General features: G+C 43.4%; 1 protein-coding gene across 1 annotated transcript in view; it reads left to right on the top strand.

Moving 5' to 3' along the window:
• LOC115469618 (leukocyte cell-derived chemotaxin 1-like) overlaps positions 1 to 24,471 on the top strand; it is a 48,412-nt gene that overhangs the window by 16,218 nt on the left and 7,723 nt on the right. The window contains 2 exon segments of the mRNA XM_030202412.1: positions 3,058 to 3,171; positions 20,128 to 20,281. Of these exon segments, the coding sequence (XP_030058272.1) occupies positions 3,058 to 3,171; positions 20,128 to 20,281 (268 nt within the window).

Here is a 24,471-nt window from a genome sequence, read left to right as displayed (position 1 = left end):
GTTTCTGACTTTTACAAGGAGTGGACCTGCATTACTTTGGACCAATGGGTTCTGGATTTTATCAGGGACAGTTACAAATTTGAGTTCTATTCCCCCCTTGTGTATTTTTTTCTTGGGATTCTCCTTGCAGGGTTGTTGGCCAAGCATAAGACAGTTCAGAAAACCTTCAAGCCTTGGTGCACCTAGGTGCCATCCTTACAGTTCCTCCGGAGGAGGAATGCCTAGGCAGATACTTCATCTACTGTGTGGTTCCCAAAGAAGGAGGCTCCTTCTGTCCCATTTTGGACTTCAAGCAAGTCAACAAAGCATTGCGGGTCTCCTGTTTTGAGATGGAAATTATGCTCTGTAATTTACTCTGTCCAACCGGGCAAATTTCTCATCTTCCTGGATCTCAAGAAGGCGTATTTTCATATGCCAGTCTGGGGACCACATCAGCATTTCCTCCACTTCGCAGTCTTGGACAGCATTTTCAATTCCAAGCCATGCTCTTCGACATTGCTATGGCTCCCAGAACCTTCTCCCATGACCTTGGTCATGGTAGTGGTGGCCATGTATCTGTCGCTAAGGGATAAGGTTACATCCCTATGTGGACGATTGGCTTATGTGTGCCTCGTCCTTTCAGGAAAGTTTGGACACAATGGCCCGGGTAGTATCTATCCCTCCAATCCTTGTGCTGGGTGGTCAGCTTATCAAGAGCCATATGAGTTCCTCTCAGTCTCTCGAATATTTGGGTGTCAGCTTCAACATGCAGTTGGGGAGAGGTTTCCTTCCTCCAACCAAATTCTTCTGAAGCTGCAGTTGCAGATCCAGTCTCTCTTAGCCCTCCCCTCGAGCATGGGATTACATGCAGGTGCTGGGCTCAATGGCAGAAACCTTGGAAGTGGTATTCTGGGCTCAGTCCATCAGGAGTATGGTGTTTGCATTCCTTGAGCACACCTGGCAAGGAGGAGTATGGAGTGGAAGTTCCAGCAGTCCACCCTGCGCTGGGGGAAGCCCTTGGCAACCCTTGAATGGTTGGTGGTCACCACGGATGTCAACCTCTCGAGCTGTGGCGCTCATTGTCTACATTGCTTGGCCCAGGGCAGATTGCTGTTGGTGGAAGCTGCCTGGCTAATCAATCGACTGGAACTCAGAGCAATTTGCAGGACCCTGGAAATCTTCGCCTTGATGCTTCATCTGTGCCCAGTATGGGTTTTGTCTGACAATGGGATGGCAGTCTGTTATGTCAACAGGCAGGTGAGCACCTCATTTTCCTCTGGGTGGAGAAGAATCTTCAGCTTCTCTCAGCAGGTCACATTTCTGAGACCCTGAACATGCAAGTAGACTTACTTGCAGAAACATCCTGAACTCGGTGGAACAATAGATCTTGGATCACCGCAAGGTGAGATCTCCCAGCCATGGATATCGTGGCTCAAAGATACAGTTCCAAGCTCCCTAGCTTCTTTAGTTGTCACAGGGAACACAGATCTGAGAGAGTGGATTGGCTGCTCCAGGTATGGCTGACAAGGTTTGTCCTTTATGTTTCTCCCTCTTAGCCATGGTGGGCAGAGTGTTAAAGAGGGTTGCCTATCATCTAGGATGAGTAATTCCCTTGGCTTCAGATCGGCCACGAAGGCTGTGGTATGTGGATCTGATCCGCCTCCTGGTGGATGACCCATCGTCCCTGGACCTTCATCATCAGGGGCCTGTTCTACTGGTCAACCTGTCTCACTTTGGTCTTATGGCCTGGCTAGTGACAGGTTGTGTTTGAGAAAGAAGGGCTATCTGGAGGATGTCATTACTACTGTTGCAGGTGAAAAAGCGTTTGACTTCCACTGCCTTGGTGTGGTGGCAGGGGGATTTCTCCTTTTCATGCTTCCCTCCTGCAGATTCTTTCCTTTTTTCAGGATAGCTTCAAAAAGGGCTTGATCCTGAACCCCTTGAAAGTGCATGTGGCAGCTTTGGCTTGCCACAAGGTTTGCATTAACAATTCTTCATTGGCTGCCCCTCCAAACGTAGTCCAGTTTCTGCGAGAGGTCAATCACTTGAACCCACCTCTTTGTCCAGTCTGTCCACAATGGAATTGTAATCTGGTCCCCAGTGTTCTGCAAGAGACCTCACTCAAACCGCTTTGTTACCTTTCTTTGAAAGATCTTACTCAAGATTGTGTTCTTGGTTGCCATTACAACTGCCCGTTGGATTTCGGAGCTGCAGGGTCTGTCCTGTAGGGATCCCTTCTTGGTGTGTATGGAGGGAGGTGTTTCCATTCAGCTTGTCCCTTCCTTTATTCCTAAGGTGGTGTCTGTGTTCCATCTTAACCAAGGTGGTATTCCATCCTTTCATAGGGCTGACTGCGGTTCCTTTTATTGCCATCTTTGACTCATGGATGTTGGACAGGTTCTCCTTTAGTATTTAGAGGGTACTAATGAATTTAGAAGTGTTGGACCATTCGAGTGTCCTTTAATACAAATTCCTGGTTATAATGATGTACATTGCCAGGACAGGGCAGATCATCCTCATTGCCTCTTAGCAATGTTCTGTGAATAAAAGGAAGATTTTAGTTTCCAGCACTACCAAACTGGCACCTTTCACATGAACAAAATTTACCAGGATATTCTGATAGAAGTAGTTTTCTTCCATATGTGTATAATGCTCTACAAGTATGGTGTTAACTTTACCAACAGTTTGGGGTGGCTCCTTAAAAATATCCATCTAGCACAAACCCTCCTGTAAAAATGAAATTGTGGAATCACAAAATACATTGCTCATTTCTCAGCTGTTACACTTGAGCACTGTAGTAGACAAATTAAATTCTGTTACCAAACTAGCCCGTTTGAAATAATTGCAGTTGTGCTCTCTCACATATAAAGTTCTGGACTACAGCTTGAAAATTGTTGTATACAGGTTCTTTTAATTTTCTTTGCAGATTTGGTGATGGTGCAACTTTAGTCATATGATTTTAAATTCCTGTTTTTTTACTGAAATTCATTTTGAATGAAAAGGTAATTTATTTTAAGCATGCTGATAGAATAAAAGCAATAAATGTAGCTACAAATAAAAAAATATATATTTTTGTAGGGTATATCAGGAACCTGTTTTGCTAGAGGACAGAAATGCTACATTAAAGCACAAGCCAAAGCCCACATCCCTGATGTCAGCAGCATGACAAGAGAGAGCCTCTTGTTTGACTTGGTATGTACCATTTGACAAACACCTTGCCAAGGATTAAGCACACTAAAGGCCAACCATCATGTCCTTATAAAAGGTAGTCCTTACATATATCCAAGTGAGAATCTTCTTGACTGAATGGTATTGTAACTCCAAGGGGGTGGGAGAAGGGGTGGAGGGAATATATGAAGCCATATTGCAGTCGATGGGAGCAATTCTATAACAGAGTGGCTCCATCTAGGTGCCCTGAGGGCAGGTGGTAGGAGCCTATTCTACATGGTGTCCAGAAAAAAATTTAACCCCCAACATTTTTACAGATAACCCAAAAATGACTTACCGCAGCAGAAAATTCTGCCTGAAATTTGAGACATTTCTGAATACTTTATTTTTTAACAAGATGGAGCTCCAGCGCATCGAGCTTGAAAACAATTGAGCACTTAACTAATGAAACCTTAGAACTTATTGAGCCAGTGGCGTTGAAGACTTCGTGAATGAGTCAAGGTTGAAGAAGGATGCTTTGAACACTAATAATGAACTAAGAAAACAACCCTATTATACTAATGTATTTTCAAAAGTCATACTAAATTTTAAACAACTGAAAAATATTTTGAAACTATGTAAGGGGTCCCTTTTTTTTCCAGACACCATGTATAATGGAATTTAGGGCCCTAGGTTCTGTTATAGAATGGGCTCCTACTGCCAACCCTCAGGGCCGCCCGCTCTTACACCAGCCATAGAGAAAGTGCAGGTGCCTAAATGTGGCAAAGATGCATGTAACTTACAGTAATCTCTATTTATTTATTTATTTATTTGTTGCATTTGTATCCCACATTTTCCCACCTATTTGCAGGCTCAATGTGGCTTACATTATGCCGTGATGGCGATCACCATTTCCGAATTGAGAAATACAAAGTGGTATTGCATTAAGTTTCATAAATGATAAAATAGATTACAGAGTGGTTTTACATTAGAGTTCATAAATGGTAGAGTAAATTATAGAGTCGGTTAGATATTTAGATATAGAAAGTTCATTCATTCCGGCATAAGAGTTCATAAGTGGTAGTGCTTAGGTATTCCTTTTTGAACAGGTTGGTTTTCAGTGATTTTCGGAAGATTGTTAGGTCGTGCATTGTTTTTATGAAATTTGGTAGTGCGTTCCATAGTTTCAGGCTTATGTAGGAGAAGCTAGATGCATAAGTTGATTTATATTTAAGTCCTTTGAAACTGGGGTAGTGAAGATTCAAGAATGTGTGTGTTGACCTTTCCGTGTTCTTGGTTGGCAAGTCTATGAGATCTGACATATAGACCAGGGCCTCACCATGAACAATTTTATGGACCAGGGTGCAAACTTTGAACGCAATTCATTCTTTTATTGGGAGCCAGTGTAGTTTTTCTCTTAGGGGTTTGGCGCTTTCATATTTCGTTTTTCCAAATATGAGTCTGGCTGCTGTGTTTTGGGCAGTTTGGAGTTTCTTAATGATTTGTTCTTACTTTCGTAAGTGGGAACCATTCCCTTGTATATACCCCCCTTGCAACTGCATACTAAGATAAGTGGGTATTTGCAGAATAGTGCTTAGGCAACTATACACGCACATAATTATACACCTATGCAATGTATAATAGTATTCTAAAACATCTATGCACACATTGGCACATAAATCTTATTGCCTAGTTTACAGAATTGCCCTTTATAGCCTTGGCACACATTGTAGGATGAGGGTAGGTACAGGGCCGTACCTAGGGTCTGTGGCGCCCCCCTACAGACTATCAGTTGGCGGCGCCCCCCCCCCCCCCCCCCCCGTGAAAATGATCGCTCACCACTTGCCACACTGACAGGAATTGTCAGCAATATTCTTAGAAACAAATTGCTATACATTGCAAAATAAGATAGCAGATGTAATTCTCAAAGTGGACATATTCCAAACACTATAATGAAAATAAAATGATTTTTTTTCTACCTTTGTTGTCTGGTGACTTTCTTTTTCTGATCATGCTGGCCCAGTATCTGATTCTGCTGCTATCTGTCCTCTTAACTCCGTTTCCAGGGCTTCCTTTCCTTTTATTTCTTTCCTTTCCTCCTTTCTTCTTCATTTCTGGTCCTCAGCTTCTGCCTATTTTCTTCATCCATGTGCACTTTTTCTCCTCTCTTCCTTTTCCCTCATTTCATCTCCTTCATCTCTCTTCCCTCCCCTCTATGTCCAGCAATTTCTCCTCTCTCCCTGAGCCCTGCCCTCCCAATCCATGCCCATCCATGCTCCTCTGTCCCCTGCCCCCTCCATTCATCCTTTTCCAGCAATTCCCCTCTCTCCCTGAGCCCTACCCTCCCAATCCATGCCCATCCATGCTCCTCTGTCCCCTGCCCCCTCCATTCATCCCTTTCCAGCAATTCCCCTCTCCCTGAGCCCTGCCCTGCAATCCATACCCATCCATGCCCATCTGTCCCCTCCATTCATCCCTATCCAGCAATTCCCCTCTCTCCCTGAGCCCTGCCCTCCCAATCCATGCCCATCCATGCTCCTCTGTCCCCTGCCCCCTCCAGTCATCCCTTTCCAGCAATTCCCCTCTCTCCCTGAGCCCTGCCCTCCCAATCCATGCCCATCCATGCTCCTCTGTCCCCTGCCCCCTCCATTCATCCTTTTCCAGCAATTCCCCTCTCTCCCTGAGCCCTGCCCTCCCAATCCATGCCCATTCATGCTCCTCTGTCCCCTGCCCCCTCCATTCATCCCTTTCCAGCAATTCCCCTCTCTCCCTGAGCCCTGCCCTCCCAAACCATGCCCATCCATGCTCCTCTGTCCCCTGCCCCCCCATTCATCCTTTTCCAGCAATTCCCCTCTCTCCCTTCCATGACCCTCCCTCGCATCCATGCTCCTCTCTCTCCCATGTCCCAGCCTGGCCCGCCCTCTTCTCCCCCCCCCCTTCGCATCCATGCCCCCCCTTCACATCCTTGCTGTGGTTTCTCCCCTGCCCTCCCGCTCCCATTGTTCAACTGCCCACCCTCTTCTCTTCCCCCAACATCCCTTTTCTTTTTTTTTTTTCTTTTTAAATTTACCTCCGTGGCGGCGGTTCCGGCAGCGCAGCGTCAGGGAAAGAGGCGGCGCTCCCGACGTCTCTAGCCTTCCCTTCGCTGTGTTCCGCCTTCTTCTGACATCATCCTTGACATCAGAAGAAGGCAGAACACAGCGAAGGGAAGGCTAGATACGTCGGGAGCGCCGCCTCCTTCCCTGACGCTGCACTGCCGGAACCGCCGCCACGGAGGTAAATTTAAAAAGAAAAAAAAAGAAAAGGGATGTTGGGGGAGGGCGAGCGAGGTGAGCATGGTGCGGCGGCGCCCCCCAGAAGGAAGCGCCCCCCTGCCATGCTTACCTCGCTTACCGGGTTAGCACGGCCCTGGGTAGGTAGTGGGGGGACAGTCTTCCAGTACTTTGTGAAGCATACTGCAGAATATCCTGGTCAGCAAAATTACCAAAAAATACACTGGTTCAGTTCAAAATGTAAAGTAAATTTACTGGAGAATTCTTTTGGATGTGAAAACAAACAGCAGGAAAAGAGAAAAGTTTCAGTTAGGAATTTCCTTGGTCCAGTTCGGTTGTAGAAAGAAAAGCCAAAAGTCCTGTTTTAGATGACTTCAGTTAAATCACAATCTATGTTAAAAAAGACCCCAATTCCTGTTCCAGCCAGCCACTTCTCTCCTGGCCACTCTTCAGAATAGTCTCTCTTTACTTCAATAAAATTATTCTGAAAACGGTCCTAATCCATAGGCTTCACTTCACACCATAGATCCTTTGGGTCCTTATCCCAAACTCTAGGCTTTCCTGAACCTTTGGACCCACTCTCTCTAATGCCTGAAGCTGGAGAGAGAGAATAAAAAAAAATGCCTTTCTAACACCAGTACTTTCCAGGCCCAACAGACTGTAAAGGTTAATGCATGTTGTATTATCAGCTACTGTGCTTTCAGTGTAACTCATTTTACCACATTTTGCACATGATAATTTGGTTATTAAAATTGGTGTTAAGGTTAAATTATGCTTACCTGATAATTGTCTTTCCTTGAGTCCTGCTAGACCAGTCCAGACCAATGGGTTATGCCCTTCTACCAGCAGATAGAGACACAGCAAAAGTGAACCTCTTTCCTATATATGCTGGCACATTGGGGAAACCTGTCAGTGTTCCATTTCTCAGCTTCCTATTTTAATTATTTTTTTCTGTACCTAGATACCTTTATGTCCATCTCTCTTTATTTTCTGATATAGCCTGAGGATACTAGTCCCCTTTTCTCCCTCTCGGGGAACAAGTTGTCCACTTCTGCTGTTCGGCAGCATTCTTGCTTACCCTGTGGTATGTCCAACCTCGTCATTGTATTGTCCTCACCAGGATTCCCTCAGGAATGTTTCCAGTCCGATAAAGGAAAGAAAATTATCAGGTAAGCAAGAAAAACATTCCTTTTCATCCTTGTGAGACCAGTCTGGACCAATTGGGGGATATACCAAAGCTGTCCCTTAGTTCTCTCTGCCCCAAAGGCTGCTTGTTGTTGGAAAGAATATCCAGTTTGCAATGCCACAAAAAGGAGTGCAGTGATCCAGCTGGCTCATATGGCAGAACAGGCCTGTACTGAAATCAAGAAGAAGCTTGGACTCTGGTGAAATGTGCCCTCGGCTTCTGCAGTATCCTACAACCACTAGCAACATAAGCTACTGTTATTGTCTCTTTGATCCACTTATCTTTGAGGTTGCTTCCTCTTGTTATGGTCATGGATAGCAAGGAACTTTGGCTCTGACAATGGGCTGTTGATTTAGCATCAAAGTCTCAACTGAGCAGATTAGGTTACAGCTCCTCTTTGGAGAAGACTTAGAGAAGCTAGTAAAATACATAGGAGGAACAATGCAGCACCTCCCAAATTACTGAAAATGGGGCCCTGTTAGGGGTAAGAGAAAGACTTCAAGATGTTTGTCCATTCAGGCATTCAGTACATACTACTCCATGTAGAAATTGAGGCCTATGAATAAGTCACCTTTTTCAAGGACAAAGAGGGTGTGGACACAGAGCCAGTGGGGGCCCTTGTTGGTAGGAGACTCTTATGTTCATCCAAGTTTGGATCCAACTTATAAAGAATCACTAGATGCTTGCTATAATCAAAGATGAGCATGCTCCTGAACTGAAATTCTCCATTTAGGAAGATTTGTATTTATTTCCCACATCATTCCAGAGAAAAAAAGTAGCGTTATAAACCACTTTGGCACATCTGTTCCAATTGCATCAAGTAGTCCCAATTCTGTCATTAGAAAGAGAAATAAAGCTGTACTCCCTTCACTTTGTAGTGCCTGTTCTGAACTTCAGACAAGTCAAGGGATCTCTCTGGATACCTCATTTTCATATGGAGGCTTTGTGGTATATAATTTTTGCTGCAAGGGAATCCTCATCAAACAAGGATTTCAAAAGTTCCTAAGGTCTTCTGTCCTGGGCCAACAATTTTAATTCCAGACATTCCTTCTTGGATTAGATACAGCTCCAAAGTCATAGTGGTAGAGGCAGTATTCCTATGGAAGGAGTGAGTGCTAGTCCACCCTTATCTCGACTTGCTGATATGGAAGAAATCAGAGTAAGAAAGCAGAGACACTACAGCTAGAAACCACAGGCTAGGTAGTATACAGAGTAATCAAAACTTTGGAGTGATGTTTGACACTAACCAAGGGAAGGTATTCTTGCAAGAGGCCAGAATCTCCAAGCTCTAGATCTGAAGGCTGTTGAAGGCAAGTGTCCCATGGGCATGGGTTAACATGCTAGGCTTCATGATAGCAACACTGGAATTAGTGTTATGGACAAGGGCACATGTGCAGCCCTTACAGAAAGTTCTGTTGTCCAATTGGTCATCAGGAGGAGGAAACTGCAAGGTACAACTCTATGAAGAGGATTCAGAGACAGCCTGCAGTGGTGGCTCCACAGGAGCAACTGGGGTGTGGAGGGTCATGGATTAAAACTTCCCATTCTGCATGTTGGTGACTTCAAAACAACACCTAATGGGTTGAGGGGCTCTTTTACTATTACATGTAGGCACCTACATACGTCAGATTAGAACTACCACCCAGCTACCACGTGCCCCGGGTAGTAATTCTAATTTTGACATGGCGCAAACTGGGCAGTAACTGGCAGTGTATGCGCACTGACTATTACCGCCTGGTTAGCGCGTGAGACCTTACTGGTAAGTCAGTGGGTGACAGTAAGGTCTCAGGCCCAAAATGGATGTGTGCTGATTTTTTTTTTTTTTTTTTTTTGCTGCATATCCATTTTCAGCAAAAAAAAAAAAAAGGGGGGGGGCCTTTTTTGCAGGCATGCTGAAAAATGGACCTGCGCACGTCTAATACATGTGTCTAAACCAGCGCAGGCCATTTTTCAGCACACCTTGGTAAAAGGGCCCCTGAGAGTGCAGTGTCTAGGACAGATGGTCCAGGGCACTGGATGTTGGATAAAAGCAAGCCATCCAATACCTCTGGTCCATCTGTCCCAGATATTGTGCTACCCAAGGCCATCAGGCCACCAGTTTCAGCTGCTGCTTGAAGAAAAGCGATATGGGTTCTGTCAGTCAGCACAACAGCAGTAGTCTATGTGAACAAGCAAGGAGGTACCAGAAGTCCTTAGGAAGCATGGGAGGAAAGTCTTATTGCCATCTGGGCAGAGGCCACACTGCAGCCATGGACAATGTGGAAGTACATTACCTGAATCAATAAACCCTTGATGTAGGAGAATGGAAATTTGCCAATGAAGTTTCTAGCATGAATGTGGACAGAAGGGAGATGCCACACATGGAACTATTGGTCACAAGGCAGAATGCCAATATCCCAAATTTTAGCAGCTTCTAGAGGGCAGACGTGTTCAGAGGAATAGATGCACTAGTCCTAGCATGGCCCTAAAGGCAGCAGTTGTATGGGTTTCCACCCTGGTTATGAATAGACAGGCCAATACAGAAGACTGCCAGGTACACAGAACCAGAACTAGTCAAGGACATCCATCATAAGGGAATCAGAGGAAGCTGGTGATGAAAGGATACCTTCAAACTCCCTCAGTCTAAAGGGTTACTAAGAGAGTGGCCAATAAAGATGGAAGATCCTGGCTGTGTGGAACAGGAAAGCTTATTTAGCTATTGATACACTGCTGAAGGCCAAGAAGAAATTTATGTCACTAGAAGATCCTTGAAGCCTGTTGCTAGGCAAGTGTTTCTTTTCATTGAGATGGATTCAGAACATTCTGACATTCTTTCAAATAGAGCTAGAGAAGGGTTTTTCCTTTAATTCACCCATGGTACAAATCACTGCTCTAGAAATCCTTGGGGTGATGTCTTGTCTGTCTGTATTATTTAGATTGTAAACTCTTTTGAGCAGGGACTGTCTCTCTATGTCAGGTGTTCAGCGCTGCGTGTGTCTGGTAGCGTTATACAAATGCTAATAATAATAATGTACAATTCTTAAAAGGAGTAAAACTCATCAAGCCCCCAGTATGGCAAATATTGTCCTCTTGGGTCTGAATGTAGTGAGTGGGCCTACCTATATATGTTGTGTGAGAGCGGCAAAAGCAGGCTGAACAACTTCTCCTATAGGACATCCAGAAGTAGGCTCATTCTGGATGTCATAGTTTTACTTCTCTTCTCTAGGGCTCCAGTGCACAGCCTCATGAGCGTAAGAAAGTAGCCCAAAAACCCATGACCTATCATAATTTCCCACAGATTTAAAAACCTACCCAATTTGGCTGGGAAACTATAGAGTTGACAACCCCACTCTATGTTTCTTTAGTAGAAAACAAGGACCTTCCAGCAGTTTTGCTTGCTTTTTCCCCTTACCTTTACAAGAGTTTTATAATGTTATTACCTACCAAAAAGACTAAATCAATAATCCAGATAGGAAAAGATACAGTGGGGGAAATAAGTATTTGATCCCTTGCTGATTTTGTAAGTTTGCCCACTGACAAAGACATGAGCAGCCCATAATTGAAGGGTAGGTTATTGGTAACAGTGAGAGATAGCACATCACAAATTAAATCCGGAAAATCACATTGTGGAAAGTATATGAATTTATTTGCATTCTGCAGAGGGAAATAAGTATTTGATCCCTCTGGCAAACAAGACCTAATACTTGGTGGCAAAACCCTTGTTGGCAAGCACAGCGGTCAGACGTCTTCTGTAGTTGATGATGAGGTTTGCACACATGTCAGGAGGAATTTTGGTCCACTCCTCTTTGCAGATCATCTCTAAATCATTAAGAGTTCTGGGCTGTCGCTTGGCAACTCGCAGCTTCAGCTCCCTCCATAAGTTTTCAATGGGATTAAGGTCTGGTGACTGGCTAGGCCACTCCATGACCCTAATGTGCTTCTTCCTGAGCCACTCCTTTGTTGCCTTGGCTGTATGTTTTGGGTCATTGTCGTGCTGGAAGACCCAGCCACGACCCATTTTTAAGGCCCTGGCGGAGGGAAGGAGGTTGTCACTCAGAATTGTACGGTACATGGCCCCATCCATTCTCCCATTGATGCGGTGAAGTAGTCCTGTGCCCTTAGCAGAGAAACACCCCCAAAACATAACATTTCCACCTCCATGCTTGACAGTGGGGACGGTGTTCTTTGGGTCATAGGCAGCATTTCTCTTCCTCCAAACACGGCGAGTTGAGTTCATGCCAAAGAGCTCAATTTTTGTCTCATCTGACCACAGCACCTTCTCCCAATCACTCTCGGCATCATCCAGGTGTTCACTGGCAAACTTCAGACGGGCCGTCACATGTGCCTTCCGGAGCAGGGGGACCTTGCGGGCACTGCAGGATTGCAATCCGTTATGTCGTAATGTGTTACCAATGGTTTTCGTGGTGACAGTGGTCCCAGCTGCCTTGAGATCATTGACAAGTTCCCCCCTTGTAGTTGTAGGCTGATTTCTAACCTTCCTCATGATCAAGGATACCCCACGAGGTGAGATTTTGCGTGGAGCCCCAGATCTTTGTCGATTGACAGTCATTTTGTACTTCTTCCATTTTCTTACTATGGCACCAACAGTTGTCTCCTTCTCGCCCAGCGTCTTACTGATGGTTTTGTAGCCCATTCCAGCCTTGTGCAGGTGTATGATCTTGTCCCTGACATCCTTAGACAGCTCCTTGCTCTTGGCCATTTTGTAGAGGTTAGAGTCTGACTGATTCACTGAGTCTGTGGACAGGTGTCTTTCATACAGGTGACCATTGCCGACAGCTGTCTGTCATGCAGGTAACGAGTTGATTTGGAGCATCTACCTGGTCTGTAGGGGCCAGATCTCTTACTGGTTGGTGGGGGATCAAATACTTATTTCCCTCTGCAGAATGCAAATAAATTCATATACTTTCCACAATGTGATTTTCCGGATTTAATTTGTGATGTGCTATCTCTCACTGTTACCAATAACCTACCCTTCAATTATGGGCTGCTCATGTCTTTGTCAGTGGGCAAACTTACAAAATCAGCAAGGGATCAAATACTTATTTCCCCCACTGTAGTTATGGCAATTCTTAAAAGTAACATCCACCCACAATCCAAAACCTCTCACTTTCTAAAAGAAAAAGATCAGTTTTTGTCTCTCTAAGCGCCTCTGCTGCTAGGTCTTCTTTGGAGATCCCCTCTTTGTTCAGGGTGAGATTTCCCTAGCTTTTCCAACTAAGGCCAAGGGTTCCAACCCTCCCTTCCAGGCCCCAAGGTCCAGTTTCCCTTTCCTTAGAGCTTGAAATCCACCCCAACTCCTAGATGTCTACCTTATGCAGATTAATATGCTGATTAGCATTCAGTTCTATTTCCCCAGTTTCTTCTTTTCCTCAACAGTCCTGAGAATATGAAAATGACTCTCTCTCTCTCTCTCTCTCTCTCTCTCTCTCTCCTCTCTCTCTCTCCTCTCTCTCTCTCTCTCTCTCTCTCTCTCTCTCTCTCTCTCTCTCTCTCTCTCTCTCTCTCTCTCTCTCTCTCTCTCGAATAGGTTACTGTCCTCCCCTTCCACCTCTCACATAGTCTTCTCTATTGGACTACTACCACCCAATGTAGGGTCCCAGGGCTTCACCCTAACTAAGATAGGACTATACCCAAATGGTCTTCTTATATACAGCCAGTAACACTGCTTCTGTTCTAAGGGAGTTCTTTTCTGGTGACAAGCTAGAGGGGTTTCACTTATCTCTATGTCCTGTGTTTGTATTACTATGTATCCATCTGCTCTTCTCATTCTCTTTGTCATCCCTATATAGGACTTGAGGTTAAAGGGATAGTAGTCTCCCTGGATGTTCCTTGCCAGAATAGGGTTACTCTTCTATTATGACAGATGCAATGAAGTACAGAGTGATGTACTTAGGGAATAGAAATTCAAGAGAGCAGTATGTGTTAGGCAGTAAGAGACTGGCATGTACAGACAGGAAGAGGGACCTTGGGCTGATAATATCTGGGGGTCTGAAGGCAATGAAACTGTTTGACAAGCAGAATTAAAAAAGGATGGGATTAACACAGAGGATCTCTAATTAGAAAATAAATGATAAAAAAATAAAGCTTAAATGATTGCATATCAAGTAGTTCTGAGATGGCAACTCTGGCTGTAAAAACTAAGGCTGGTGATGGGTAGGCTTGTACGGTCTATGTCCCACATATGGCAATCCAGTTTAGGATGGGCTGGAGAGGACTTCAACAATCTCTAGTAATTGGGAACTTGAGAACACTTGAGAACAGAGGCCACTACTCCATCCTCATCCTCCTCGATCTATCCGCCACTTTTGACACTGTCAATCATGACTTACTTCTTGCCACACTGTCCTCATTTGGGTTCCAGGGCTCTGTCCTCTCCTGGTTCTCCTCCTATCTCTCCCACCGCACCTTCAGAGTACACTCCCATGGATCTTCCTCCACACCCATCCCGCTCTCTGTTGGAGTTCTCCAGGGATCTGTCCTTGGACCCCTTCTTTTTTCAATCTACACCTCTTCCCTGGGCTCACTGATCTCATCTCATGGTTTCCAATATCATCTTTATGCCGATGACACCCAGCTGTATCTCTCCACACCAGACATCACTGCGGAGACCCAGGCCAAGGTATCGGCCTGCTTATCCGACATTGCTGCATGGATGTCCAACCGCCACCTGAAACTGAACATGGCCAAGACCGAGCTTATCATCTTTCCACCAAAACCCAATTCTCAATTCTCCTCTTCCTTCGCTCTCGATCTCAGTTGATAACACCCTCATCCTCCCTATCTCATCCGCCCACAACCTCGGAGTCATCTTCGTCTCCTCCCTCTCCTTTTCCCGCGCATATCCAGCAGACAGCCAAGACCTGTCGCTTCTTCCTCTTTAACATCAGCAAAATTCGTCCTTTCCTCTCTCAGCACACCACACAAACTCTCATCCACGCTCTCATTACCTCTCGCCTTGACTACTGCAACCTACTCCTCACTGGCCTCCTACTCAACCATCTATCCCCCCTTCAATCCATTCAGAACTCTGCTGCACTTCTTATATTCCGACTGAACCGATATACTCATATCACCCCTCTCCTCAAGTCACTTCACTGGCTTCCAATCAGATACCGCATACAGTTCAAGCTTCTCCTTCTTACCTACAAATGCACTCAGTCTGCAGCCCCTCATTACCTATCTACCCTCATTTCCCCTTACATTCCCGCCCGAAACCTCCGCTCACAGGACAAATCCCTCCTCTCAATACCCTTCTCCACCACTGCCAACTCCAGGCTCCGCCCATTCTGCCTCGCCTCACCCTATGCCTGAGCCCATACGCCAAGCCCCCTCCCTACCCATCTTCAAATCCCTACTCAAAACCCACCTCTTCAATGTTGCTTTCGGCACCTAACCTCTATACCTTTCAGGTAATCTAGACTGCCCCAATTTGGCTATCCCTACTTGACTGACTGTACATATGTCCTTTAGATTGTAAACTCTTTGAGCAGGGACTGTCCTTCTATGTTAAATTGTACAGCGCTGCATAACCCTAGTAGCGCTTTAGAAATGTTAAATAGTAGTAGTAGTAGTAGAACAGTGCTGGACAGACTTTTACGGTCTATGTTTCGCAAATGACAAGATGGATTCGGATAGGCTGAAGTGGGCTTTGACGCCAATTCTAGTAGTTGAAACATAAGGACAGACTGCTATAGTCTATGTCCCAGAAACACCAAAGAAAGATCATGATCAAGTATATGATATCATGTTCATTATTGATTTAATCATGAATTGATAATGAATGTGACTTTTGGGCAGACTGGATGGACCATTCAGGTCTTTATCTGCCATCACTTATTATGTTACTATGTTCCACTGAGTACTGGTTGTGGCTTACAAGCAAGTTTAATTTACAGGAGATGGTATCATGTGACAAGGCTGAAGCTGTAGCTATCATCTTGATATACTCAAACCAAAGCAAACTATTGGTCCGTGCTAACCACGCATAGGCAGTCCTTATTTCTAATAAGCGTTTGCTATTGTTTGGGTGACTCAGTATGGTGCCTACTGGCATTAGGCCAGATAATGGGCCAAGCATGTTCCCATCTTCTCCTGTAAATTAAACCTCCTTGGTGGAGAATAACATTGGAGGAAAGAAGAGCTTGCCAATGTGTCTTCACAACTTCCACAATCCTCCTCTCAAGAGTCCTTGGACATCATGAGGAAAAATCCCTAGGGATAAAGAGGAAGGTAAAACAAATGTCTTGCTATCACTCAATTTCTTAGCTCCACCCCCTCCTTTTTATCCCAACTCTTCAATTAGATATAAATTAATATTAATACTCACAGATGAAATCAAACATATTGCTACTTAAGTACCAAATCACCTTCCATGGACGTGAATTTCACCCATTAAACCCCTCCCTCCCTCCCTCCAACCCATCTTCTCTCTCTCTCCCTCATCACTTAAACCTCATCACACTGCCTTATTTATTTATTTATTTATTTATTTATTTATTTTGTTTGTTTGTTTGTTTGTTTGTTTGTTTTAATTTGTAAACCAATATAAAACTAACTTTTTAAAACTGTAGAATTCTAAGCTGCATAGGTTGTCAAGTCAAAAATAGAACTGGCCCCAAATCTGATCCCTGTCACATCCCACTGGTCACCTTCCTCTTTTCAGTACAGCCTCTGTCACCTATCAATCAATCAGTTTATAACTCTGTGTAGCAATGTAGAACTCATCTCTAGGCTGCCTAGTTTCTTATGAATCTCTTATGTGGCACAGTGTGAAAGACCTTACTGAAATCTAAGCTATCAGCATTCAGTGTTCTTCCTTATTCTAATTCTACAGTCATACAAAGAAATCAACAAATCAAATATGTTGACATGACCTCTGCATTATTCATGCTACTCCACAATCCCTTCTTGTAGCAGTAACGCCATTAATTTTCTCAGTTTTTCCTTGACTGAATTACATCATTGTAATTAATGACTACCTAGAACATAGTCCATTTATATTTTAGAAAGCCAACATAATCTCATTTGAAAATGAGGCCATAGGCCCAAGGGGAAAATGTGAATTATGCACTTGTTAAACTGCATGTACTAGATTTTGAGGCTAGTCAACTTGACACACAGTGCAAATCAATACATACATTAAAGGAATCCCCTTGAAATAGTAACGGAGCTAATGGAATGTAGGTCAATTCAAAAGACTCATGGAGGCTTGTTGCATTTCAAGTGGCAGTACAGCCCCATCAGTGCAATGAGGCATTTTAAGCAGATTGTAGTTCTGTTAAATATGTAGGTGTTTTATAGATTACTAATGGACATAACACACCCCTGGGGACACCTATTTCAAGCCTCTGTATTTCTTCTGATTTTCAAATTCAGGTAATTGCTGCCGACATAGATGAAATACCCATGTGAAGATAACTTTGCACTAAAAGCTTTAAAGTGTTTGTCTCTCCAAATCACCTTTTCTGTCGTTAAATGAAAAAAGACAGAGAGGAGCAAAGGAAAGCCCAGAAGGCACATTTTATAAAATTTCTAACCTTTATAAGGAACATTTAAAAAAGAGAGAGTGAGGACTTTAAATGAGTTCTTTCTGGGAGCTGTCGTTGCTTTTTTTTTTTTTTCTTTTAGAGGCATTAACAGTCATTTAGGTTGTTTTGGAAGAAATGAATTGCTTATTTTTCCTTGTCTAATATGAGGATGGAGAAGAACAGTTAAATTAGCATCAACTTCTCTGTTCACTCGCTTTTCTTGACCATTGTCTTCTACTCTTGACCAAACATGATAAATCACTCATATGCTTGCAAGTACTATGGCTAACATTAGCAGTAAATTTGAGGGATTGAGATCATACTTAGGAGTATGGTTCATAAGTACATAAGTACATAAGTAGTGCCATACTGGGAAAGACCAAAGGTCCATCTAGCCCAGCATCCTGTCACCGACAGTGGCCAATCCAGGTCAAGGGCACCTGGCACGCTCCCCAAACGTAAAAACATTCCAGACAAGTTATACCTAAAAATGCGGAATTTTTCCAAGTCCATTTAATAGCGGTCTATGGACTTGTCCTTTAGGAATCTATCTAACCCCTTTTAAACTCCGTCAAGCTAACCATGGTATGTACAGAACCAACCCATTTGAAGACATTGCCCCTTGGGAGATAATGTTTATTAGGCATTCCAAATCCCTCCATCCCAAATGTGCTTACTCTACTTCAGAATAGGAATAATTTTTGGGTCTCCTCTTTGCCATCAAGCACCCATTATTTTCTAATCTTTCTAGATGTAAGCTTCACAGAGAAGAGACTGTCTTTGTATCTACTGGTATAGCACTGTATACATTTAGTATAGAAGTTCTTAACCTTTTTTTGGTTCCTGCATCCTTTACCTGATCAATGAAATCCTCGTACCCCCTTTCTAAACTAGCAAATAGTTCGAGTCTCAGCGATGATATCTTACAAGGCAAGGCAGCTATTTTACCCGCCTTTTACAAAGCCACATGGTAATGCTGACAAATGGGCTGTGTCAGCATTACTGTGAGGCTTTGTAAAAGAGGGGGGTTAGTTTGTACAGGAAAAGGGGTATTTTAATTCTGACATATACTGACCTTGCTTGCCAGCAGTTGGTCATTGCTAAACCACTGCCAGTTTGTGCTTGGACTGTGAATAGCCTCTTTGTATATGTCATTATATCCTATGAAGCCAAGCCAAGGAACTGTTCCAGAGGGCAATATGGAGACTTGAAGTGTGAACAAATATTTCTGGCCCATTGTAGAGAGGTGTGGTAGCTGTGTTAGTCCACTTTTAAAGGTAATCAATAGAATAAAACAAATAAAACATGGAAAAGAAATTAGATGATACCTTTTTTATTGGACATAACTTAATACATTTCTTGATTAGCTTTCGAAGGTTGCCCTTCTTCGTCAGATCAGAAATAGCCAAATGTTGGTAGATGACAGTATATATAAGTGAAATATCAAAGCATTTCAGTGACAGTCTAACAGGATGGGGGGTGGATAGATATGCTTGGAGACAGGAGGGTGACAAACAAAGCAGTACATTTCTATGGGTTATAATGAGCTAGAAAACCCAGATCTTTGTTAAGTCCTGTCTGGTGGGTGTCAAAATATTTAATCATTCTGACTTCAAGGTCTTATGTTCCTGTATTCTTTTAAAGTTACCTTTCAGGATTCTTACTATGAAATCACTAGTACAGTGTTCTGGTTTTGTATAGTGCTGCCCCACAGGTGTGACATCCTGGCTGGCACTGGCATTTTTCATATGATGTCTATGCAAATTAATCTTGTCTTTAGCATCTGGCTTTGTTCTCCAATATAGCAACCTTCGTCACATTTTTAACACTGAATGATGTATACCACATTGGAAGATGAACATGTAAGGATTCCTTTATGTTGAATATTTTTCCTTTGTGAATGACTGTGGGGTCCTGTGAAATGTTTTGGCATAGTTTGCAGCTGGATATATTGCAAGGATGTGTGCCATTCTCTTCTTTTTGAGTCTGTGTTGGGAGCTTACTTCTAATTAGCTTGTGTTTTAAGGTTGGGTGGCTGTCGGAAAGCCAGCACTGGTGGGGATGGGAATATCTCTTTCAGTAATTCATCCTACTGGAGTAGAGGCTGCAGATCTTTATGATTTTTCTTAATTTTTCTAGCTCTCGGTTGTATGTCACTATAAGGGGGATTCTGTCTGTGGCTTTTTTTTTTTCTTTGTACTGTAGCAGATTTTCCATGGGTGTTTTGAGGGAGGAGGCAATATTCTTGGAGATTATTTTGGGGTTGTAGCCTTTCTGTTCGAAGGATGCAGTCAGGATTTCAGTGTGGCCCATTGTACACACTGGTATCATTTTCTTGAGTGTACGCCCTGCAACCCTTTACTTTTTTTTTTTTATAGGAGACCAGAATCAGAGGAGAGATTTGCATGTCCAAAAAAGGGTAAAGAAAGTTATGTATAGTTTAAAGAGGTATCTCATACATTACCCACCTCAGAGCCTGATTAGCCTCCTCATGCTTTCATTAACAATGTATTCACCCCTATTCAAGAGCACAAGGTCTAAGTTTCCAATCTAAGCATAGTATCTAAAATATTGTCCTCATCTTCCCCAACAGTATCTTTCCAATCTTCTTTCTGGACTTCAATGTATTTTTATTTATGTATGTATTTATTTCTACTTATATTCTACTAGTCATAAAATTTCAAAGTGGACTATAGATCAGATCTAAGAACTATCTAAATACTGTGTGACTTGATACCTGTGAATCTAGATATCCATGTAAATAGACAAAGTATCTGTTCTACAGCCTGGCACAGCATATTGAATCATTACAGCCAGTGTCACATCACTGTCTTCAGGGAGTAGTGATTAGGCGATTGTATTCCAAATTGTGTTGTGAAAGTCCCATTACTCTAAGGAGGATTGCTGCTGGTGTGTCAGTCAAGCGCACCCCGGTGCCACTGTTCCAGTTGACAGTGATTCACTGTAGGTCAGCTTCCTTGAACCCAAAACTAAACATGATGTTGTCTATTTATAGGAAGATGAAATTGTGCTAGTTAAGTTTGATGAAAATTCTCTTCTTTGGGTGGCTGAAGACCAATCTGTAAAGGATAATGGCTTCCTGAGTCCTAAAATTCTAGAGCTTTGTGGTGATCTCCCTTTTTTCTGGCTTCGACCAACATATCCTAAGGGTAACTTATGTTTTTAAAATAAAAGGTACTGGTGATGTAACTCTTAGGCACCCAGAGTTTCCATGGGCTGCTTAGTTGTAGTCTTATATATGTTCAAAGCAAACATAATTCCGTTATGAAACAAGTTTGCATGGACAAAAAAAGAAAGATAAGCTTCAGCACTAAATATTACAAAAGTAATTATTCATTTAATGGATTTCCATACCAAAATTTATTTTCCAAACTGCTGAATATTTTTAATAAGGAAAAATTAATTTTCATTTTAACTGTATGCACCTCCATTAGGCCTAAAGTGATATCCTTGATAGTAACAGTGGAAAGGATAGAAGTTACCGCAGGGTCCCACAAATTTTCTTGCAGATATATGTAACACCTTCTCTACTCAATGCAGCATACTCCTTGATCCACCTACTTCAAGTTGCTTAAAAAAAAATAAAACAACAACAACAAGCTGACGCATGGAAAGCACCTGAGAAGCCTCAGGGCAGTAGAACTAGAGGACATGAATTGAGGTTGAAGGGGAGCAGACTCAGGACTAATGTCAGGAAGTATTTTTTCACGGAGAGGGTGGTGGATATGTGGATATGTGAAAACGGTAATGGAATTCTAACATGCGTGGGATAAACACAAAGGAATCCTGTTTAGAAGGAATGGTTCTGTGGAATCTTAGCAGAGATTAGATGGCGACGCCGGTAATTGTAAACAAAACGGGAGCTGGACAGACTTCTACGGTCTACACCCTGATCGTGACTGAATAGATAGGGATGGGCTGGAGTGTAAATTTTAAGGGGCTCAGATGTTAGCTTCAGAACTTAGTAAAAAGAACAGTTCTGGGCAGACTACTACGGTCTGTGCCCTGAGAAAGGCAAGGACAAATCAAACTCGGGTATACATATAAAGTATCACATACCATGTAAAATGAGTTTATCTTGTTGGGCAGACTGTATGGACAGTACAGATCTTTATCTGCCGTCATTACTATGTTACTATGATACAATATACTCTTTCCTGCTACCAACCAACACCAGTAAAAGATGCACACATGACAGATGTGCCATCAGGCAGGGGCAGCCACCACAACTGCTTTTCAGGTATTTGCAGGAACCTCTCCCGTGCAGCTGCTATACTCTTAGAGGCAGATGAACTAAGCTTTAATGTCCCTTTAACGACCCTCTAACGAAGAATTTTTGAACCGTGGCTTGCATTAAAGGCCATTTTCTGACCACGGTAGCAGAAAACGAAAACGGAATGCAGATGAGCTTGGCTGCTCTGCGCATGCTTTAGGGGCCGATTACCGACAGGGATTTCAGCAGATTGAAGCATTTTGCTTTCAAATACCGTACCGAACATGTGCGACTTGTTTTTTTGCTGCATTGTTCGTTTTTTAAATTCGGTAACAGCTTTTACGTTTTTTGCTTTTTTTACGTTTGGTTGATGCATCTGGCTCTTAGTCCCAGCACAAGCAGCCCTTCTGCCTTGTGCAATACAGTGCTGCCCTGGGGTGTCAGCTATCTGCTCCTTCAAGAGAAACAGTTCTTCATGCACACCTTATCTAAGGCTACAAGACACATTAAAAGCACATTTAATGAAAAGTGTATGATGCTTAGAAGAGTATATAATAACTCCTGTCCTGTAGGCAACTCCTGCTCAGTCAGGTTTGTATATATTGGAGACTTGTTGTATGGAAATGTAACTCATGCATATTTATTGTACTAATTCTGAACACCTGACTGGCTAAGTATATCTTCAGGAAAGGTGTTGAGAAGCATTGGTGCAGAAAGCAGGTGATAGTCATTACTTCAAAATACAGTGCTAAAGGTTTTGGTACTGCTTTCTTTATGCATCTTCAGAGCAACAGGTATTAGAAACAGCAGATAGCAGTGATTTGCTATTTCTCTGCTCCCTTACCCCCCCCCCCACCCCCCCCCCCCCCCATACACACACATAACTCTCTCTCTACCACCACCAGGTACCTCTGGGCAGAGCCGTAGCGAAGGGAGCTGACACCCGGGGCGGGTCTCGCTGCGACAACCCCCCCCCCCCCCGGGTGCAGAACGGTGCAACCCTCCTCCGCTGGAGCGCACCCCCCCCCCCCCCGGACTCATACCGCGGCGAGGGACGGGCAGGAGGGCCGATCTGCCCCGACTGCACATTGCTGGTGTGTCGGCTCCGCAATGGTTCACTGCTCTCTCTTGTCCCGGCAACAGGAAGTAACCTGTTCCGGGGCAGAGAGGGCAGTGCACCAGCGCGGAGCCGACATCCCTCAGCAGCGTGCATCCGGGGCAGACCGCCCCCCCCTTCCTACACCACTGCCTCTGGGCCTACCCTTAAGAGGCGCTGGTGGTCTAGGACAGTGTTTTCCAAGGTCCAGTTCTAGAGTACCCCTTGCAGTCACGTTTTTCAGGGTATCCACAATGAATATATATGAACTTAGCATGCACTACCTCCATTATATACAAATCTCTTTCATGCATATTCATTGTAGATATCCTGAAAACTGACTGGCAAGGGGTACTCCAGGACCAGACCTGGGAACTCTGGTCAGGATAGGAATGATCCCCCAGCCCCACCCATCCATGCTGGTTCCAGGTTTAAAATGGGCAGCCATGACCTTCTTGGCAGTAGTCTCACAGTACTACCACTAGGGGTCAGGACCCTAGAGTGTAGTACTGCAAGACTACTGCTAGAAACCACAGCCACCACCTGAAGCCAGCCTGGGCAGGGGCAAGTGGGAATTCCTCCTGCTCATCCTACCATATACTACCAGGGTGCCCTTAAGATAGGGAGATCTTCTGAAGGGTAAGGTTTGTGGGGGAGCAACAGATACTCTCTCCAACTATATTGTCTGTTGTTCCAAGGATACACTGTAGTCTGTCAATATTAACACTGACATAAACAGTTTCTATAAAGAGCTCCATAAATGTTTGTCCCCAAAATATATCAAATTATGGTAGATAAAAACCACTATGAGCCATTTAGTCTGCCTAGTAAGGTAGGTAAGGTTGTACCTGTTGCTCAATGCAGGTTACCCCCTCCATACTTTGATTTAGGGCAGGGATTCTCAACCTAGTCCTCAGGAAACACCCAGCCAGGCTTTCAGAGTATCTACAATTAATTTGCACCAGATCATTCTGCATGCAGTATCTCATGCATATTTATTCTAGGTATCCCAAAAACCTGACTGGCTAGGTATGTTCAGAGTACTGAGTTGAGAATCCCTTGGTTAGGGTTATACCTGCCACGGTGTGAAGAGTACCAGATGAATTGCATGCACATAGAGGTACAAATATGGCATTGAACATGACTAACAAATTGTTGTTAAAGACTACTGTTTTGACCAGTTTGTGTTGAAATTAGACAAGTTCTCTCCATAGCAATTAGACTAATTCATTAAACATAATCAGTTATGCATGAAAGGGGCATTTATAAGATAAAGGCCACTTGAATTGCTTCTATCTGCTGACATCTTGTAAGAGTTGTATGTGATACTAAATCTAGAAACCATAAAAAATGTTTTATTGCAGAATTGGATAATTATTGCCTTAAATTATACACTTTATTGACTTTACTTGAAGACAGCTATCCTTCAACATTTTCAAGACACAACCTAATTTCTTAACAGTTCAATGAAGTAAGTCCAGCTTGAACATACATGATGTTTATGTACAGCTTTTTCCTGCATTCTCAACAGTTTCATTTTTTTACAGCATAGCTGCATCATATCCAGTGTATCAAATTTTCTCTCATCATAGTTTATATCCTGTGATTTAATAATTTCCTATTATCAATTAGCTTGAAAACACATTGATTGATGACAAGTACAAACTTTTTGGTGGCTATCTACATTGCCCATGTCTCTGCAGAAATGTGGTCTAGAACCTTTTTGAACTTACTTCTATTTCTCCACTCCAGGTACAGTTAAAAGTGGAACCTCCTGTTGGATTTGACCCAGCATTTTTTTTTATAAAGGGGGAAATGAAGTAGCGGTGGGATCCAATTTGTCTATTGATTTCACAACTCTACATTTCATGACCTTACTTTGTTCTGCCATTGCAGGGTAGTATAGAAGTCCTTTCTGGCTGGAAAAAGGGGGGGGGGGGGAGGGGGAAGACATTTTGCTTGGATTCTCTGCAACGAACTTACAGCCTTTTACCTCTGAAATGCTGGGGATTCTGAAGGAGTTATGCAGA

This window comes from Microcaecilia unicolor, chromosome 4 (genome assembly GCF_901765095.1).
Source record: "Microcaecilia unicolor chromosome 4, aMicUni1.1, whole genome shotgun sequence".
Classification (NCBI taxonomy): Eukaryota; Metazoa; Chordata; class Amphibia; order Gymnophiona; family Siphonopidae; genus Microcaecilia; species Microcaecilia unicolor.
Note: the sequence above shows the minus strand (reverse complement) of the source record. Positions and strands in the feature narration are given on the sequence as shown.